Source organism: Xyrauchen texanus, chromosome 12 (assembly GCF_025860055.1).
Source record: "Xyrauchen texanus isolate HMW12.3.18 chromosome 12, RBS_HiC_50CHRs, whole genome shotgun sequence".
Taxonomy (NCBI): Eukaryota; Metazoa; Chordata; class Actinopteri; order Cypriniformes; family Catostomidae; genus Xyrauchen; species Xyrauchen texanus.
Window position 1 is genome coordinate 19,537,658 of NC_068287.1, and position 20,446 is coordinate 19,558,103.

General features: G+C 37.4%; 1 protein-coding gene across 6 annotated transcripts in view; it reads left to right on the forward strand.

The window, feature by feature from the left end:
• The first annotated feature begins 9,203 nt into the window (after positions 1 to 9,203).
• The window catches only part of LOC127653097 (E3 ubiquitin-protein ligase SMURF1), a 62,575-nt gene continuing 51,332 nt past the window's right edge, over positions 9,204 to 20,446 (forward strand). For all 6 annotated transcript variants that reach the window (XM_052139608.1, XM_052139609.1, XM_052139613.1 and 3 more), the window contains exon 1: positions 9,204 to 9,473. In XM_052139608.1, coding sequence (XP_051995568.1) covers positions 9,419 to 9,473 — 55 coding nt within the window. In that variant the 5' untranslated portion in view covers positions 9,204 to 9,418. The remainder of the gene's footprint in view (positions 9,474 to 20,446) is intronic.

The following is a 20,446-nucleotide window of genomic DNA, read 5'->3' on the forward strand; positions in this document are numbered from 1 at the left end:
GCATGCGTACGCACGGCAGAACTGTGGGCGTGACCGTGTGCACAATGCGAAGTCATTCAGTAGAAACGTTTAGACAAGAGGAGGTCAATTACATATTAGTCATATCGAGGTTAATTCTGTTTATTGATTCAGTCTTTTTTTTTTTTTTTTTTTGTCTTCGAATACCACTAATCTTTAGGTATCTTAGCAAAAACAAACAAACAAAAAAATAACTAGTTCTTGTTCACAAGATAATTTCTCCCTTTCTGGTGGTGTCTCACTGTGAGGTGCAGGTTGCTCTTTTTCACTTTTTTAACAACACGATGTAATTTGACACAATTTAAATTCTAAAAGTAACAGTTTATTCCCTTTAAAGAAATATCTTCTGTGCCAACTCCAGCTCTAAGATGTAAGTAGGTGTTGTTATGCACGAATAATGTAAATCACCAAAAACAAAAGAAGAAAGTGAAAGTGGAGCTTTATAGTAAAAAAGGACTTAAATATTAATCTGTTTCTCAATCACACCTCCCATATCACTTCTGAAGACATGGATTAAACCACTGGAGTTGTATGGATACATTTTATGCTGCCTTTTATATGCTTTTCAGAACTTCAAAGTTCTGGTCACCATTTTTTACTTGCATTGTATAGCTGAAATATTCTTCTAAAAATCTTTGTTTGTGTTCAGCAGAAGAAAGTCATACACATCTGGGATGGTATGAGGGTCACCTGCTTCTCAGATTTTGTTCCTGAGAATAAAAGACCCTAGTAATCTCCCATGTGTCCTATTTGAAATAAATGTTACAAACAATACTCAGATTTGCAGAGATACAAAAGCTCACAATCAAAAGTCTGAGATTCCTGAATGAACTCAAACATTTCTAATCAAATACTTCCAAAGACCAAACTATCTGAATAATTGTTTGCTATTATGTTTGTAGCTCTCTACTTTTATGTAAAACATATGACAAAATACTTAAGTATGTATTATACTTATAATATAATTATCAGATATTTCAAACATTAAAAAAAATGGATGTGCCTTGCAGTTATGCCACAGACCGCTCTGCAGTCCACTGATTCAGAGACACTGGTATAAGTGAGCTGACATGTTTTCTCTTTGTCTGAAGATAAGCAGATTATCAGAGACAGTATCTTTCTTTTTTTTTACTCAGAGACAGAAAAGTGAAAAATACTGGGTTCCTAAACTAGGGGCCCCCTGGTGGCTGAGGGGCCCTAAGCAGCCATTTATACCTCTTATAACAATAAACAGCCCAATTCGTAGCTCCAAAACACACCTCGAGCAATTGAGCTATGAGCTTGTCTTGGATAATGTTTTATAGAATGTTTTAGATAGCAATAACTGTTGCAATGATAGATTACTAATGGATAGTACTTTGGCAGACTGTCCCTACTTTGCCTGCTCAAGGTCCTCAAGGGCTTTCTTTTCCTTTTGGGGCTTGGCGATGCTTTCATCCCTTTAGCCAAGGTCTCCTGTCAGATTGTGCACTTTGACTTCCAGGCCCTAAAGATCCACAGCAGGAATTTTAGAGCTAATAGACAGAATTATTTCAGATCATTATACTTTTATTTTTAATGTGTAAATCATAATGTGTTTGCTTGAATTCACACATGATAACAGATGTCCAGGGAATTTACCACCATATTTTAGTGAATTGCTTTCACCTGTTTTCCATCTCCGACTTTGCCAGTGTAGACTACAGTTATTCCAAGTCTCTTCTCGGGTTCATAAGCTCTGTATCTATCCTGCAAAGCACCATAAAGCACTGGTTGCACTTTCCTCCTCCACTAAGCCCCCTTTGATATTCTAAATATGTTCTTCCATGCTGATCTTCTGTTTCAGCTGATTACAGCGTTTCTCAACATTTGTAACCATATATTGTTCCTGAGAATGTGAAAATGCCCACATTGGAAATTGCACACATTGTTCTTCAAGGATGGAATATATGTGTTGTGAGAAGCGCTATACAAATAAAAATGACTTGACTTGAATATGATAATACTAAACTGCATTGTAAACAAATATCTTGTAGCAGTTTTGTTACCATTTTCCTTGGAGTTTGCTAACCTTTTCCAGAAGCTCAGTACAAAGTCTATTTCAAAGTCTGTAAAGACTCTTTCTATCCCTTCTCATTCCAAGGTGTTTGAAAAACTCTACAAAAATGCCAAATTCTTATGAATTCAACCAAGCACTGTGACATTTTACCTCAAAAGTTTCAAATCCAGTAATGCCCAGCACACAAATAAAAAAAGTGGCAATACATCTTTGTGTACAGTGTTTTCTTTATGCAGCAAACCCACTTAAACATTCTGTCATAAACGGCTTTTTGGTCCTGACCTCTGGTACACATACATGAGATGAGCAACTTTATTAGCTACTCATTCAACATCCAATGATCTGCCTGCTCTTCTCTTACCTTTGTTTCTGAAGTTTGAAATAATACTAAACATAAAAATTCATACACATTTCAAAATATTTAAAAAAAAATTACGACATTTTCTGGAGCATTTCCAGATTCGTAACACAAAACTTGAAGAAACAAATCAAAGAAGTTGATTTGTTTGAAAAAGAATGCACATTTATTTGAACTTTATGTCAACATTTAAAAGATGCGCTCAACAAATATTCCTTATTCACCAAATGTAATTGAAAAATCATCAGTTTATCTCATTACGTAAATGCATTTCTCACCTTGTTTTCTTTTCTTTTCCTCAGATGTACCCACACCGTTTTAAAAAGGTTTATGTCTAATGGTTGGTCTTGGGATAATTGGCATTAAATAATTTTTTACAGTTTCTTGGCTCTGTAAATCTCTAAGGTATTGTTGCATGTTTTGGAAATGATAAACAAGTTGCTGTAATGAGAATTTAATTCACAATTTATAGTTAAATACCATAAAACATTTTAATATGATCATTCCATCCACCCTCAAGCTCCCAAATCATTATTTATGCACTTTAGTGTCTGGTGATGTACATTTGGAAGTATTTTGCTATACCCAGCTCTACTGATTTAACCTGTTCAAACATGTTATTCAACAACTCCGAGATACACTCAAGAAAATGTTATTACCAGTTTCAGCACACCAGTTTTAGTGGTATAATCCTTTATTAAAGAACAACTGATGGTACAAATACAATTCATTGTACAAATGAATTATATACATTACACATATTCATTGCATAACTTATATTCAAGTCAGAATGAGTTAGGGGACAGTTATGGATACATTGGTTATATGAGAATTTTAGGTATACATTATGTTAAAAGGCTAACTTGTCGGTTTGACCAAAAAATTGACCAGACAGAAAACACGACTGTATTTAATTTTATTTCAGATGTAAATAGCACCTGCCACAGAGCTCCAGTTTTTGCACTCCAAAGGTTGGTAGAAATTCAGAACTTAAACACAAACTGCACATGCACACTTGTGTTGTTATAATGCAGTGGGTAACAACAGTATGGGTGTGCTTTTTTTTGTGTGCAGATGACCTGGGTTCCAATCTGCCTTTTGTCCCAATTTTTCACATCCTGTTTCCACTTTTTTTTCTCTCTCCCCTTTTCTGTCCAATTTGGCATGCCAAAGATAAAAGAGATGAACCTTAATCAGAGTAGAGCCATATTTAATCTTTGACAGGAATCAAAATGAGACTGTGAGTGATAGACCAAGGGGATAGAGAGTCAGACCCTTAGGAAGGCCTATGCCAAAACATATTGGGAGTTTCCATATTTGGGTGGGGGTTCACCTTTTCTCCTCAATTTTGGCCTGCCAAATTCCTCGTGGTGGTGTAGTGACTTGCCTCAATCCGAGTGGCGGAGGATGAATCTCTGTTGCCTCTGCATCTGAGACTGTCAGTCTGCACATCTTATCACATGGCTTGTTTAGGGTGTTACCACGGAGAACTAGTGCATGTGGAGGCTCACGCTATTCACTGCGACATCCACGCACAACTCACTATCCCACCAAGGGCTAGAACCACATTTTAGCGACCACGATGTAAACCCAATGTGATTCTACCCACCCTAGCATCCGGGCCAATTTAGTTGCTTAGGAAGCGTGACTGGAGTCACTCAGCACACCCTGGATTCGAACTTGCAACTCCAGCTGTGGTAGTCAAAGTCTTTACTTGCTGAGCTACCCAGGCCCCCTCGTTTGGGGGAGTATCTTAACATTTTGTATTAGCCATGTGATGATAAAGGATTCTTCAACTCACTTTTATTCAGTTACATTTTTATTTCATCCATTTATCCTGTCAGTTATTTGGACCTATCATTTTACTATCAGGGCTCTGTCTGTTGCAATGCAATCAATAGTAATCAAATACTAGATAGCATGACCATTTTATGACCAAAAGATGGCAGAAGTGAGCAACATCAAGATTTCAACAATCTGAATTAATCCTGTCTACAGGTGAAACTCGAAAAATTAGAATATCGTGCAAAAGTTCATTAATTTCAGTAATTCAACTTAAAAGGTGAAACTAATATATTATATAGACTCATTACAAGCAAAGTAAGATATTTCAAGCCTTTATTTGATATAATTTTGATGATTATGGCTTACAGCTTATGAAAACCCCAAATTCAGCATCTCAGAAAATTAGAATATTACATGAAATCAATAAAAAAAAAGGATTTTAAATACAGAAATGTAGGCCCTCTGAAAAGTATAATCATGAATATGTACTCAGTACTTGGTTTGGGCCCCTTTTGCATTAATTACTGCCTCAGTGCGACGTGGCATGGATGCTATCAGCCTGTGGCACTGCTGAGGTGTTATGGAAGACCAAGATGCTTCAATAGCGGCCTTCAGCTCTTCTGCATTGTTTGGTCTCATGTCTCTCATCTTTCTCTTGGCAATGCCCCATAGATTCTCTATGGGGTTCAGGTCAGGCGAGTTTGCTGGCCAATCAAGCACAGTAATACCATGGTCACTGAACCAGGTTTTGGTACTTTTGGCAGTGTGGGCAGGTGCCAAGTCCTGCTGGAAAATGAAGTCAGCATCTCCATAAAGCTTGTCTGCTGAAGGAAGCATGAAGTGCTCTAAAATGTCCCGGTAGACGGCTGCGTTGACTCTGGACTTAATAAAGCACAGTGGACCAACACCAGCCGATGACATGGCTCCCCAAACCAACACAGACTGTGGAAACTTCACACTGGACTTCAAGCATCTTGGATTGTGTGCCTCTACATTCTTCCTCCAGACTCTGGGACCTTGGTTTCCAAATGAGATGCAAAATTTGCTCTCATCAGAAAAGAGGACTTTGGACCACTGAGCAACAGACCAGTTCTTTTTTTCTTTAGCCCAGGTAAGACGTTTGACATTTGAAGCCCATGTCCAGGACCCGTCTGTGCGTGGTGGCTCTTGATGCAGTAACTCCAGCCTCAGTCCACTCCTTGTGAAGCTCCCCCACACATTTGAATGGCCTTTTCCTGACAATCCTCTCCAGGCTACGGTCATCCCTGCTGCTTGTGCACCTTTTTCTTCCACACTTTTCCCTTCCACTTAACTTTCTATTAATGTGCTTTGATACAGCACTTTGAGAACATCCAACTTCTTTTGCAATTACCTTTTGAGGCTTTCCCTCCTTGTGGAGGGTGTCAATGATGGTTTTCTGCACAACTGTCTGGTCAGCAGTCTTCCCCATGATTGTGAATTCAACTGAACCAGACTGAGAGACTATTTAAAGGCTCAGGAACCCTTTGCAGATGTTTTGGATTAATTAGCTGATTAGAGTGTGACACTTTGAGCCTACAATACTGAACCTTTTCACAATATTCTAATTTTCTGAGATTCTGAATTTGGGGTTTTCATAAGCTGTAAGCCATAATCATCAAAATTATATCAAATAAAGGCTTGAAATATCTTACTTTGCTTGTAATGAGTCTATATAATATATTAGTTTCACCTTTTAAGTTGAATTACTGAAATTAATGAACTTTTGCACGATATTCTAATTTTACGAGTTTCACCTGCATATAAGTAAAAACATATATTGAGTAATAAAAATGTCTATAATCTGTTTACCTATATAAATGATGTAATAAATTGCTATTTGGTGTACACCTTTTATTAACCACATTATATAACAGTTTATTAAGAATGCTCAATACGATTACCTTCTCCATTAAATGAGCATCACATAGTACATTAATTATGTTGTTCACAAAGTACATTGTAACATTATATGGTAAGTACATAATCTTTATTTTTAAGATTTCAAATAAGGCCTGTTTATACTGTATAAGTCCTAAAAATGATGAGACAGGGTTCTTTTCTAATGACAAAAATCCCAAATATTTTATAAATATTTATAAACTTTATCACTATTGAGTGCATTATCCATGCTGAATAACATAATATGTAATTTCCTTCATATACATTGTTGTGAAGAGGTACTGCCATTGTTTTCCTTCAACGCATATGTTATGCTTATGCAATATGTTAGGTGAAAGAAAAGTATGTGTGTGTATGTGTGTGACTTCACTAAAATAACTACAAATAACAGAAATCATTCATACGTGTCATTTGTTGTGAATGTACTATAGCCAAGAAAGTAAAAAGCTTCAATGACTGTTTTCAATTCATAAATCTAAATGTTGTAAATGTACTCAGGTGAAAACAAATGTGTTTCTGTAACTTTAAAATAGAATTATTGAAAAACACTTTGATGCAGTAAGTATATTTAAAGCTTTAGTTTTAATTGGCCTGTTGTCAAACTGAATTTTCATATTGAACAATATCTGATATGATCAATATCTGCATGTTTTCTAATTTATCCATGCATAGGATAAGTACATACTGTATGTTCAAATCAATAATCAATCAAAACACTGGAAAGTTTTTATTTTTTTATTATTTATTTATTTTTTAATTCCCTTTTCTCCCCTACTTAGTAGGTCCTCGTGGTGGCATGGTTACTCACCCCAATCCAGGTGGCGGAGGACAAGTCTCAGTTGCCTCTACTTATGAGACCGTCAATCTGTGCATTTTATCATGTGGCTCGCTGTGCATGACACTGCGGAGACTCACAACATGTGGAGACTCAGTTTACCATGCACCACACTGAGAGCAAGAACCCCTAATCATGACCACGAGGATGTTACCCCATGTGACTCTGCCCTCCCTAGCAACCGGGACAATTTGGTTGCTTGGGAGACCTGGAGTCATTCAGGACGTCCCGGATTCGAACTTGCGACTCCAGGGGTGGTAGTCAGCATCAATTCTCCCTGAGTTACCCAGGCCCCCATGTTTTAATTTATTAAATTGATCAATTTAAGCTCCATTCAATAAACTGATTTTAATCCCATACAATAAAATGATTTAATGAATTGCATTGGTTTCCATTTTAATGACTATTAAGATCAAATACATTTCATTATAATGCCAATAGAACAATGCTTTTGTTCTCATTAAAGCGGTGATGGTTTGAAAAAGGCCAATGCTTTGCCTGCCTCCCTCATTAGCCTGCTGTTTATGTGGATTGGCTTTTCTCTGCACAACACTATTAAAGGCTCTATTGTTTCCAGTTGCTAAAGTTTTAAAATCCAAACCCTTCCCCTCTTGCTAAGAGGTTTTTTGTTCCTGCCACACAATTCCAGAGCCACAATTAATGCAATCAGAATCAATACAAATTTAATTTCAATCATCTGCATCCATCAATGACTTAATTTGCTTATTTATAACAGTCCAAAATAAAAGCTTCTACCAAAAGTCAATTTGTTCACTTACAAAGGTACTGCCAAATGTCAAGATTACTCTTTGTTTTTGTTCAGTTCATGTTGCTTAGACACCACTGTAATTTGCATGCCTAATGTGTAAAACTGAATAACTGTATTGATTTTTTTTATTTTTTTGTATGTTTGTTGATTTAAAAATTAGGCTAAATACATATGACAAGAAATAGCAGCCTACATACAATTTTCCCATAGAGTAAACTAGCTTTGGCCATTTTCAAAACCTTGATGACTAACATCCTTTAACATCACAAATGTAGATGGTTATTTATATCTTCAGCTTTAGTGTGTCAATAGGAAATATGAATGTTAGACTCCCAAATATGAATTTGCAAATAGAAAAGATTAGAATAGAAGAACAGGGAGCCCTGCAACAGATGTCATGGCCCCCACAAAGCCCCCCCACTGAACATCGTGTCTGTCTGAGATTACATAAAGAGACAGAAGCAATTGAGACAGCCTAAATAGATTTTAATAGAAGAACTCTGGTGAATTCTCCAAGAAACTTGGAACATCCTATCTGCCAACAACCAAGAAAAACTGTCCAGGTGTACCTAGGAGAATTGGTGCTGTTTTGAAGGCAAAGGTGGTGACACAGAATATTAATTGAGGTTTTTTATGTTTACTGGATTGTGTATGACATTTAAGTAATAAATGAATGACATACTCACTATGCAACATTTTGTGTGCCTACAACTTTTGCTCAGTACTGTATGTGTGTGTGTGTATTTATATATATATATATATATATATATATATATATATATATATATATATATATATATATATATATATATATATAAATAAACCTTGTGTATATTGTCATTTTTATGCTAAGTTAAAAAGTTATTTCTAGCCATTTTACAGTACATGCACTTGTTACCAGACACAATTGTATTTTTCTAACAAGAAAATTCACGTTGGATCATAATTTATTTTTATCTAGTAAGATCTTTGATATTAGTGCATAAATTATTCTTGATAATAATTTTTGTATTGTTTTCCTGTAGAAATATCTAAAAATCCTTAAAACAAGATCAATTTAATTTATGTTGTTTTAGAAATAACACTGCATAAGATATTTTGGTTTTTCAGAGAATGTATTTTTAGCATGTGTATTTTTTCTTACTGTACTGGCAGATTGTTTACAGTCAAAACAAGTGAAAAAATCTACCAGTGCTGAAGAAGTAATCCAAAGTATTTAGAATACATTACATTACTGACCTTGAGTAATCTAACGGAATACGTTACAAATGACATTTTTCAGCATGTATTCTGTAATCTGTAGTGGAATACATTTCAAAAGTAACCCTCCCAACCCAGCTTGTATGTGAAAGCATACCTGGCAAATTGCAATAAAGCTGATTCTGATACTACACTGCCACTAGTCACAAATGCCAGGTTGAAGCGCGCAGAACCGTCGCGAGTACGTGCACGTACAGCTGTACTAACCTGACGTCAGAACGCCGTTGAGCTAAGAAAAAAAAATGTTAGCCTGTGTTGTCGGGTCTGGAAGATACAGGGGATTTGTTAGACGGAAATAATACCGTTTTATCGACAGGAAACACATGCACGAGCCACATATTATCGTAGCGTGCTTTTTTACGTTTTTATATCCGCTTGAATCGAGCGTCTTGGGTTTATCCTGAGAGAAAGTTCGTTGGTTATTTTGTGGGAGTGATGTCGAATCCTGGGACTCGAAGGAACGGGTCAAGCATTAAAATCCGACTGACAGGTAAAAAGACCAGCAAATAAAACCTTTTATCGCTCCAATATAAACATGATGCAGTTTAAGATTATTTTATATCTGTAATTACATTTATATCGGTGTGTATTTGTCGCTAATGTGTGTCTGGTAAGCTAAATATCCGGCTAGCTTCTGATGAGGCGAGTTGCAGCAGCTCTGTTCTTCATGCTAAACCCGAATACACTCAAACACAAAACAGTCTTTAATTCGTTCAACGTGTTTAGAGACAGTACATTGTTCTGTTGAATTGCTTTATTTTCACATATCTAAATACTAGTAGCCGATAGCTGCTCTCCACACATGGTTTGTTGTGCTGGATTAGTCATAAATTAAATGAGTATAACCGGATGAAACCGAGGCAGCTGTGTTTTTTTCTCCATTTCTCATCTGGATGAGTGTGTACACTCCGTAATGTATTAAGATACCAAGACTGCCATGTATGGCTGATTAATTGCAAAGCTATTCAGTAATGTTTGTGGTAGCCTATTTAGTCACTAAAATATGAATGAAACAAGTTAACAGGATTAGAGTGGTTTTGGTTTTCACAATCCACTGTGTTGTGTGATTGGGTTTGCTGGGTGGAATATTTTTTTTCCTTCCCTTTTGAAATCTTTCCTTACTTGGAAATTAACAGGATGTGACTGATGCATACTGATCTCAATTAAATAATCTCTGACATAGACTGTATATTGGAGGACAGGATTTACTATCTTTACAATGATTGACAATAAACAGGGTTAATGCCATTTATAGTGCCCTTTTAAAGTTTTAATGGAATAGTGTAAAGATCTCCAAATGCTGAAATATTATTTGTTGTATATCATAGACTTAACATGGGGTCAGTGTTTCCAGAATAATATGGTTTATTCCCAATTTACTGAAAACGTTTAATGAGATGTGTGCGTCTAGAACAAGGAAGATCTCTCTTTTTGTGGGTGAGATAGTGACATGCTTTTTGTTGAATATAATGGCTTTTACACCACACCCTCACCCCCCTTTTTGTGTTACATAATTATTTTGCTGTCCAACAAGGCACTGTACTCTGAATTGTTTTGATGGAGGCAATGACAGCACCTTATAAAGACATTATGTTCTCTGTTCTCACACACAAAAAAGAGCGGTTTAAATGAGATTGTGTCTTGTGTCTCACATCATCTCCTGTTGTCTGTGGCCAATTGATAGTTTGTTTGTGGAAGAGATGTCCACAACAGAGGTGGAAAGCTCTCAGGCATATAGACAATCCCTGTGTCTCCAGCTGTGCTGCTCTTCTCCCCCTAGGCCCATGAAAGGAATTGTAATTGGACAAGGAATGTCTGTACATGAAACAATTGAGTGTTGAGTCTCAGATATTGTTTAACCCTCATGTTGTGTTCTGGTCATTTTGACCCAAAGAGGATTTTCTTTTGCCTGAAAATGCTAGTTAATGTTATCCTATTGGACTAAAACTTACTGACTTCGCTCACAAAGGTAGCTGTAAACCCCCCTCCAACTTGCCAACTTGTTTTATTTTTTGAACTTATTGATCATAGGCCTCATTGACCTGAGCTTATGCACCTCCGTTTTTGAGTGAAAAAAAGCATTATTTGTGGATAATTTTGGCAATGTTTAATAAAATATGAAAACATTCTGTACTATTTATCACACTAGTGTGCTTTAATGTTTAACCAGGAAGTTTGTTTTGAAATGCTTTTATTTTGTACAAAGTGGCATGAAGTCTCACTTGTGCTGTTCCCGGTCAAAAATGACCAGCCATTGAAAATGAATGGGGGAGATCAAAAATAAGAGAAAAATTTTGTGTTCAGGAGCATGCGCGTGTGCTCTCAAACATTTTCAGGAGCTTCCAAACATATTTTATCTGTTATGGTAGATACAGCAGTGGTCCTTTTTGGCATTTACCTTGTTGGACAGTATCCACTTTTTGTTTACACAATTTATGTCCAGTTTCAAACTAATGTCATGTTATCCAAACTTTTTAATAGGTGTTGAAGTGTGTCCCCAAATTAATTTGCCTAAACTAGTCAGGAAGGCAGCTTTTTGCTAGCCCAAATTAAAGCAATAACAGCACAGCATTTGATCTTGTTCATAGCAAGAATCTATCGAAACCTATATAAGACATACTCTTTTGTTAATGATGGTTAAGAAATGTAATAGTATTTTGACATGCCATCCCTGTTGTGACTGCTGTTTTTAGTCAACCGGTATCTTTTTTTTATTTATTTTTTTACTCTCTGATTCCTGGTAGTTAATTTTGCTGTGTTATGACTTTATTCCATACGATAAGTGTTTACAATCAACACCTTCACGTTTGGTGTAGATTTGGTGTGGGAGGCCATTATGGCATTGCTTCATGTGACCTTATCAGTGAAAGGCAGGGTCCTTTACTACATATCGCTGTCTCCTTCAGCATATCGCAATGCCGTTTTGTGGCCCTCTTCAGCCAGTTGCAGCCCATTCGCATAACTTGGGAAAAGTCCCGGATCTCAATAAGGTCATTGACAGTGTTTACCTGCACTTTAAGCCATTTTGCCTATGCTTAATAAGCTGACAACTTGTAAGTTCATGACTGTATGTTTTGACATCAAAAACTGAGAATAGTGAGTTAATAATGTGTTTGTGTATTCACAATTTGCATTTATTTAACTAGCTCCAGGTGTGCTATTGTGAAAACAATCTAAACACGTGTAATTAAATTATTACTCCTGATCAAATCATTTCTTTTGTTAAGGCCCGTTTAAGTTTTTAACGGATTTTACCATTTAGTTTTTGACAAGTTGTTCAGCCTAAAAGTTAATTTCTTGCTCAGAAATAAGCATGGTGTTTGATTTTTTTTTTGCTTTCTTCTAGCATAGACATTTTATTATACATCTTGTATAGGCTAATTTATCTACAATCTAGATCTAGGTTTTTATTGCATACACATTTTATTGCCTTGATGTTATTGCACCCCTGAGTCTTAATTAAGCGGTTTAGTAACTCAAAAGCTACATACAAGAATGGTGACGCTACCACCCTGCTACTGAGAAGTGTAGTTAAACTAACAGCTTTGCGATTTGAAGATATTTTACAGACAAACACAGCTGAAGCTTCAGTGGACACCGGTAACCTCACACACCCTGAGCTCTCTCTCTCTTTCTCTCTCTCTCACACAAACATGCACACACTACCCTGTTACTCTCAAAAATCTCAAAAGCAGCCCAAGCCTCTGTTACTAGTTCTAAAGAAATGCTTTTGAACTAGCAATGAATGCTTGGGCTGTATCAAAGCAAGATGCTGAATCTGTGGCATAAGAAAGTGAGCCAGGGTGGTCGACTAGTCGTCTAATTACTGACTAGTCAAATAGTGGTTTTAACTACTAACATTAATATTTTTGATTTGTGGTGGTTTTAATGGGAGATGCAATTCTCAAATTAATTGAGACTTCTTGGAGAATGTTTTTGGATTCTGATAGATTACAGTGAATAACAGTCAGTATAAAATCTTGGAAAAAATTTTGATCTCTTCAATGCTTTAGATTTTAGTCTTTTTATGCGCTGTCGTTACAGCAAAACACTGCTTCAACAATACTATTCAAGATGATCCCTGTTGGAGATTAAATCCTTTGCTGTGAGTAATATTCCCGTATTTGCCCTGTAGCACTCCGGTTACATTTGAAGCGAGTCATTCTGCATTCAGAATGCACATAAGCGGTTTTGTGCTGCTCTGTATTGGAGCTTTTCTTATTATTTACTTTGATAGTTTTGTGCAGTAAGATGTTAGTTATTTAGCCTGTTTATTTGTTGAATATGCGTTAGTCACCATGTTGAAATGCTGCAATTAATGTCTCTCTAAAAGGCGTCTGTTCTGGGTCAAGCATTATTATCTTAACACTGACTAGTCATTCAAACTACTAATCAACTAGTCGTTTATGAAAATTGTTAGTTTTTCACATCTTTAGAAGGTAGTTCTACTCACAACAATTTTTGCGGGACAAAAACCTAAAAATGTCTTTAAACCGAAAACATGAAAAATGTCTAGTAACTGTGGTATAAGTACAATAATTGACTCTGGCCCATTGAATTATTGAAACAAATAATGGAGACCCGGTGCAGATATTTCTGTTGTATTTGCTTCACCTTCACCTGGAGCTTTTATTTTGGTGGAAAATATTAAGTGCACCACAGTGTCTGAGTGTATTTGACCGTTTACAGTGTTCCTTATTACAAATTCTGGCAGAACGCTGTCACTGACTACGTTTCTGTGTACTGTGTGGCATTTTAACATTTGTATTATATCTTAAAGCAGTTTCAAATATTTGGAATTGCATGAATGTGTAAACCTACAGTACTTTGCTGTCGCTATACATGTAAACCACTCTGAGATAGCAGAAAACATCATGAGGCCATGTCATGAATTTTCGATATATCTTTCAGACCTTGTGTTCACATTTTTACCTGTTGACATGCAGGTATGAATTCTGAGGAGATGCTATGAATGATTTATGTAACATCCCATATTCCCTGCACTAGGGATGTCCCGATCCGATACCTAGATCGGTATCGCATCGATACTGATGTTTTTAGACGGATCGGGTATCGGTCCGACGAGCCCGACCCAAATCCGATACTCTGTGTTAGTCATGTTCGTTACTGTCAAGCTTAAAAAATGACATAAAAGAACTGTTAAAACACCATTTAAAGCGGTTTATATGACTAGTGCATTTTATTCAAAGCCACTTGAAGCCACGTGATAGCTCTGTGATTTGCAATAGGCTGTGTTTAATAAGTAAACATATATGTTCTTGCACGCGCAGCTTCAGCGCGGTAGTGAATGGTGCTTTTACACACACGCGCACGACTATTTATAGCCTTCACCCGTGCACAATATTTGTGCGCTACAAACGAACATCTCAGATGTAGATGCTCAGCAGTTCGGTTCACTTATAATATGGACTTAGAAAGGCACTGGAGGTGCATTTAACCAGAATTTAATTAAGAAGCGAATTAAACTGTGAATAAAAAGGGTGAGGGTTTAAAAGTTAAAGCTGTCACGGGAGACTCACGGAGAGGCAGAGATATGAACTCAGTAGCAGGGTTTATTGAGCAGAGGATTGAAACAGTGATGTAAATATTGTGAGTAAATTCAGTTAAGCAGAGTGGCAAACATCAGGTAAGTAATATCCAGACAGTGTATAGATATGATGAAAGAGATAACTCAAAACAATTTTATGATACATGCAGGCAATAATGAAGACACATGATTGACATAGTAGAAAGTTCTGGAGTCTCAGAAATACTATCGATGAGAACAGGCACAGAGTGAGAAAGTGTGTGTGTGTGTGTGTGAGAGAGAGAGAGAGAGAGAGAAAGCGAAAGCGAAAGCGGGGTATTTATTTATGCAGTCATTGATTAGCCACTAATGATATGCAGGTGCGTGTAATCAGAACTCAGGGAGTGCCAGTATGCTAGTTAATAATAAAGTGTTTCTTAAGCTATACATTTATATTGAAATAATGTGTAGTTAACAGTTTGTTTTTCTTTACATAGCCTATTAAAGAGTACACCCAATTATTTCCACACAATACTGTAAAGTTATTATAAACTGATTATGTAAAAAAAACAACACTGTATCGGATCGGGATCGTATCGGCCAATACTGAGATTTCCGATATCGGAATCGGATTGGAAGTGGAAAAAGTGGTATCGGGACATCCCTACCCTGCACATGCAACCTCTGAGTGCACAGGGCTCACCATTATTGAATGCCCAAAAGCACGACTCCACATTCTTGTATTTTTGTGCTTTTTCTCCCGCAGATTTTTTTGTTGGGCTGCAGTCTAGTTCAAGCTTGCATTGTGCTTCTGTGTAAGAAGCTGTAGAATGGCATGATCAGATAATGTGCCAGGTGTCCGGCATGAGATGTACTGCTGAAAGAGGCTTATGCTCCTGCTCCTGTGAGCCTGTGCTAAAGCCAGAGGGTTGGGCACTGAGGAATCCTGCTTATTCATTAAGGAGCACTTGCTCCGCTGTTGTTATTCTTACTGTGTCATGTGCAGCCTGCTTGCTTGTTTCCTCTCCCTCTTTCTTCTTCCCCGGTCTTTATCTTTTTTCACCCTCCTCCTGCACACTCACACATGAGTGTTTCATGGCTTTATAGGTATGTGGAGCTTGTGGCCTCTCAGACATTCATGTGCATGATGTTGATGTGGAGTCAAGCTGGGGATTTGTTTATTTTGACCATCTACAACACTGTAAACTGACACTATTGGTCAGAGCCAGACCATTACCTGTCCTGTGTAAGTAAATCTCTCTATGGAAGAGAGATTTTCGTGAAATTGGAAAAAGTAGGTTGACTTATCTTTTACTAAAATTGGTCTGTGCTTACCAAAGTTTGAAACACTGCCCTCAGTGGCCAAAGTGGTAGGTGTTTTTGGACATATGGCCACATATTTGCTCCATTTTCTGGGTGTATACAGAGGAGTGGCAAAATCGAGTTGTGAAGCAAGTTGGTTTCAGCTGTACAGGTTGTAATACAGTTAAGAGGAATGCATATTTATAAACTGTACCAACCCAAACCCTAAACCTTAACCTAACCATCGATGGAGTAAAAATTGAATGTTAGAGGGGAGAAGGCAACCGCAGAATCAGGCTCTTTGCAGATTATGCGAACACAATTACTTCGTGGTTCACACATTAATTCCCACTGTCTGAACTGCTTTAAACGGGCAGTATTTAAAACTGCTGTTCTAGGCAAATATAGCAGAACCGGTTCTGATGTGTCACCGACTAGTCTATTTTATTTATTTTCCGGAATCGGATGTGACGGACACTGTTCCGGACCGCTTTGGGTTTAGTGTGTTCATGAGCAGTGAGGGAGCGCTCTGTCGGATAGTTAATGAACTTAAGATATTACAGAAGTATAAACATTTTTAAACCTGTTCGACATGCAAATGTATTATACTGCGACTGCATTAGCGAGTGACTCGATAAAAATTTCGCTCCTGTTAATAATTAACAAAGCTGTTAACATTGCAAGCATGACATTGGAGCGATCTATAGTTTTGACGCCTTTCATATCTTGGCCCTCCATCATTAGTCGTAATGCAGCACATTTGACAAGTAAGGCAGAAATAGCAAAAAACATTTATGTACCAGCTGCATGGTGAAGAGAGACACTTAATCATCTATTACATCTCTCATCTCCATCTTTTTAGTGTTCCATTCAGGGTCGGAAATTAACTAGGGCTCTGGACAAAAATGCCCCTAAATTCAAAATATGGGGGCAAAAAAGGCCCCCGAAAAGAGATTAGATAGCCTATAGGCCTACTTCCAAATACCTACATCGCGATCTTCATTGGAAGTTTTTCAGAATATTATTTGTTTTGTGTAGTCTGTTGTGCAGATGGTGCAGTCAGAGTCAATGGTTCTCACGCTCCTGGGGCAAAATTAAACCTGAGTTACCAATAAATCACACACAAAACTCGGAACCTTCAACTAAAACTCCTAGATCTTAACACCCCCCAATAACCCAAAAGACATGGGTTATGTCTCCATACTCTGATTGGCATTGCCAGCCGGGGGGGGGGGGGTTGTCTTTAAGACCAAGCCTATACAATCTAGAGGGGGTCCAATATAATCGATGTAAAATCTTGAACCGCATAAGGCGCACCCTTGCGTCTCTAGATGCAGACTTGACTTTTTTTTTTTTTTTTATCCTAGCCCACTCTCCCTCCTCTAATACCAAGTTTAAATCTTTCTCCCATAATCTCTTGAATAAATACACTGATGCCTCATGACCTTTTCCAAATGCTACTCCCAAAAATAGTACAGAGCAGGTGGCACAGCTGTGTATACCTAAAGAACTGAGATCTGGGTATCCCACAATGCTGAACCAAATTTTCAAAGGATCTCAATACTCCACTCTCATATATGTCTCAGAGTGTAGTAACCCCCCTCATAATCCACTCTGACCAGCAGAAAAGGGACTTGATACATAATTTGGGGTTCAGCCATAAGTTCAAGGCAACATTTATATAAATGTCTGAATTAAACACTCTGGACACTTTTGTCCAAACCGAGTGCAAATGTGAGATAACTGGGTGTAATTTAACTTTTCCGGTTAGTCTGATAGAAAGACTTTGCAATAGCAAAATAGTGGCAAGAACTTCCTGTTCAATACAAAACCAAGGAGTGTCTCTCTCAGTTGGAAGCGACCAATGAGCCAGATGTCTGAGACCGAGTGCATAATAATATAACAAAATCTTGGGTAGGCCTAGCCCACCTTTGTCAATCGGCCTATGCAGCTTACTGAAATGTAATCTGGGACATTTCCCCATTCCAAATGTAAGAATTCACTATGCTATCAAATTGCTTGAAATTAGAGACCGAGACATCTATAGGGAGAGGCTGTAGCAGGTAGTGAAATCTTGGAATACAATTCATTTTAATAACATTAATCTTCCCATTCATTGATAAATGTAATGAAGCCCACCTGCTCACATCGCTCAAACTTTTTTTTTTAAAGAGACAAAATTAACTTAACACAGATTTGCTGGGAATAAAATACCCAAATACTTAATGCCCTTTTTGGACCACTGAAAGGCGCCTGGCTGAAAAGCCCTTATCGTGCAGTATGCTGTCAGAGACAAAGCTTTAGACCAATTAACTCTGTACATTCTATAGAGCAGGGGTTCTCAACCTTTTGCAATCTGGGCCCCCCCAAAGCTGGTTCATTGCAGTTGGGGCCCCAGTGCCCCCCGCCCCGCCCCATGCTTTATTGTTGTTATTATTATTATTATTATTATTGTTGTAATTGGCAGTAGCACCAGACATCTAATGTGAGCTTGCAGGCATTATTATTATTATTAGTAGTAGTAGGCCTATTATCATTACTAGGCTATTGCTATAATTAGGAATTGGCACCAGACCTCTGATATTAATTTATGCTTTATTATTGTTATTATTACTAGGCCTAATAGTAGGCATCATCTGCATTTTTTACAGAAGCTTGCTGGTAGGTGATGTTAATGTGAGACCTGAGCCTGCTTTGCCTTGCAAAGATCCTCAATTCTTGGCTCAATGTTTGATAAACATAGTCTCAAATCATCCTCGATTTGTGCACGATTGCGGTATTTCGTTATGAGTGCAGTCATTTTTGAGAATCCTGCCTCACACAAATATGTCGACGCGAAAGGAAGGAGAATCTTCAAGGCGACGTCACAGAGTTCAGGGTATTCCTGCATCAATGCTGCCCAGAATGACGAAAGAGGGCAGGAGCTAAAGAGTTCCTTCAGTCTACTGTCACTCTTCAGCTCAATAAGCTGTTCCTGCATATCAATTGATAGCTCGTTTGCTGTGCACACAAACGGATCTCGAACCCACGCAGAAGAGTGATAATATGAGTTTCGCGGCCTTGCAAAGACAGGTTGAAATCAAACAAATGAGCGCCGTTTTCTAAAGTCTATGAGCGCAGCACACACAAATAAACTAAATTGACATACTGCAGTTAAATTTCAAAATGTGGTGTTTTTATATTTATAACATTTGAATACAGTTCAGTAACATACATCACACGACCTGACGACCAAGAGAGCTGACAATTGACCATCACTTAATTTACCATCACCTCACGATTGAAAATGTGACACTGATTTCATATGACAGTTCAACAAACAAGTTAATAATATTAAGTCACTTACGTTTTAGACGAAATAATGACTGTTTTGGTCTATTTTAGCAGCGAAATTAGATCCGATGAATCCAAACAAAGATCACAGCATAGCCATAGCGCATCTCACTGCAATACTCAATCGTGTTTTGAATGATTCAGTGTTGTGAACGAATCGGTTGAGTCAATGATTCAATGACCCATTCACAAACATCTGTCTCATTCTTGATGAATCGGCTGTTTGAACGAATCGTTTGAATGAACGACTCAATGACTCTCTTAATGAAACCGCTTATCCTTATCACCTGCATTTGCGCTCACTATCGACAAACCAATCAAATTTGTTCAAAACTTTTTTTTTTAAATCAGTCCAAACACATTTTAATTTTTATTCAGGAGTTATGTATATGCAAAACTATAACTTTTTATGACAGTAGTTTAGTGATTAAAAAAAAAATGTGCCCCAAACTTTTTTTTTCCAGTTTTTTTCCCCTTCCATCGTAGCCTACTCGCGCCCCTTTTTAAGAATCAGACTGATTCAGGCTTGCGTCATGGTTGGTGGAAGCTTTCCATTCTTTAATGATTCCGTATAAACTTCTAGCAAAAGTGGAGCCAGTTCTGTAACATTAGATCTAAAAAAAAACTCAGTGGCAAAGCCGTCTGGCCCCAGAGCCTTGCCTGTAGGCAAGGCCTTAATTACCTCACCAAGCTCCTCCAAGATTATCTCAGAAATAAGATAATTTTTTTTTTCTCCGTTGTCATTTTAGGGAGTTCTAATGGTTCCACAAAGTTTACAATTACTTCATCAGTAGACAAAGATAGAATTATTTAAAAGCATTTCACCACCAACAGATTTCACTTAGGGAATGGTTGAAAAATACTTTCTTTTTTTTATAGGGTGCCCCAACCCATTCACATTCCACATGGAGAGAGACAATCCACTCGTATTAGCATTTGACCTTTTGACATATTAGAAAAAATAGGTTGTGTGTTAAACACATTCCAACATTAGTGCAGCAATCAAACCCCGAACTTCCCCCAGAACCAAACAAACAGAAAAAAGATAACCCTGTGCACTACAGCGCCAACCGGCGTCCATCCCTCTAAACTCAAACAATCCATGTACGCCTGCAAGAGCCCCCGCAACAACTTTGCTGTTGGATTGCTCAAGTCTGGTGTTTCTATAAAAAAAAATGTGCGAGACAGAATTACATAACAGAAGAAAATCTATAAAACAAACTACAGCCAAAAGGCAGGATAAACATAAAGAATGTGTAGATTCATATGCATTCATATTATGCAATGTAGTTCATGCAGTT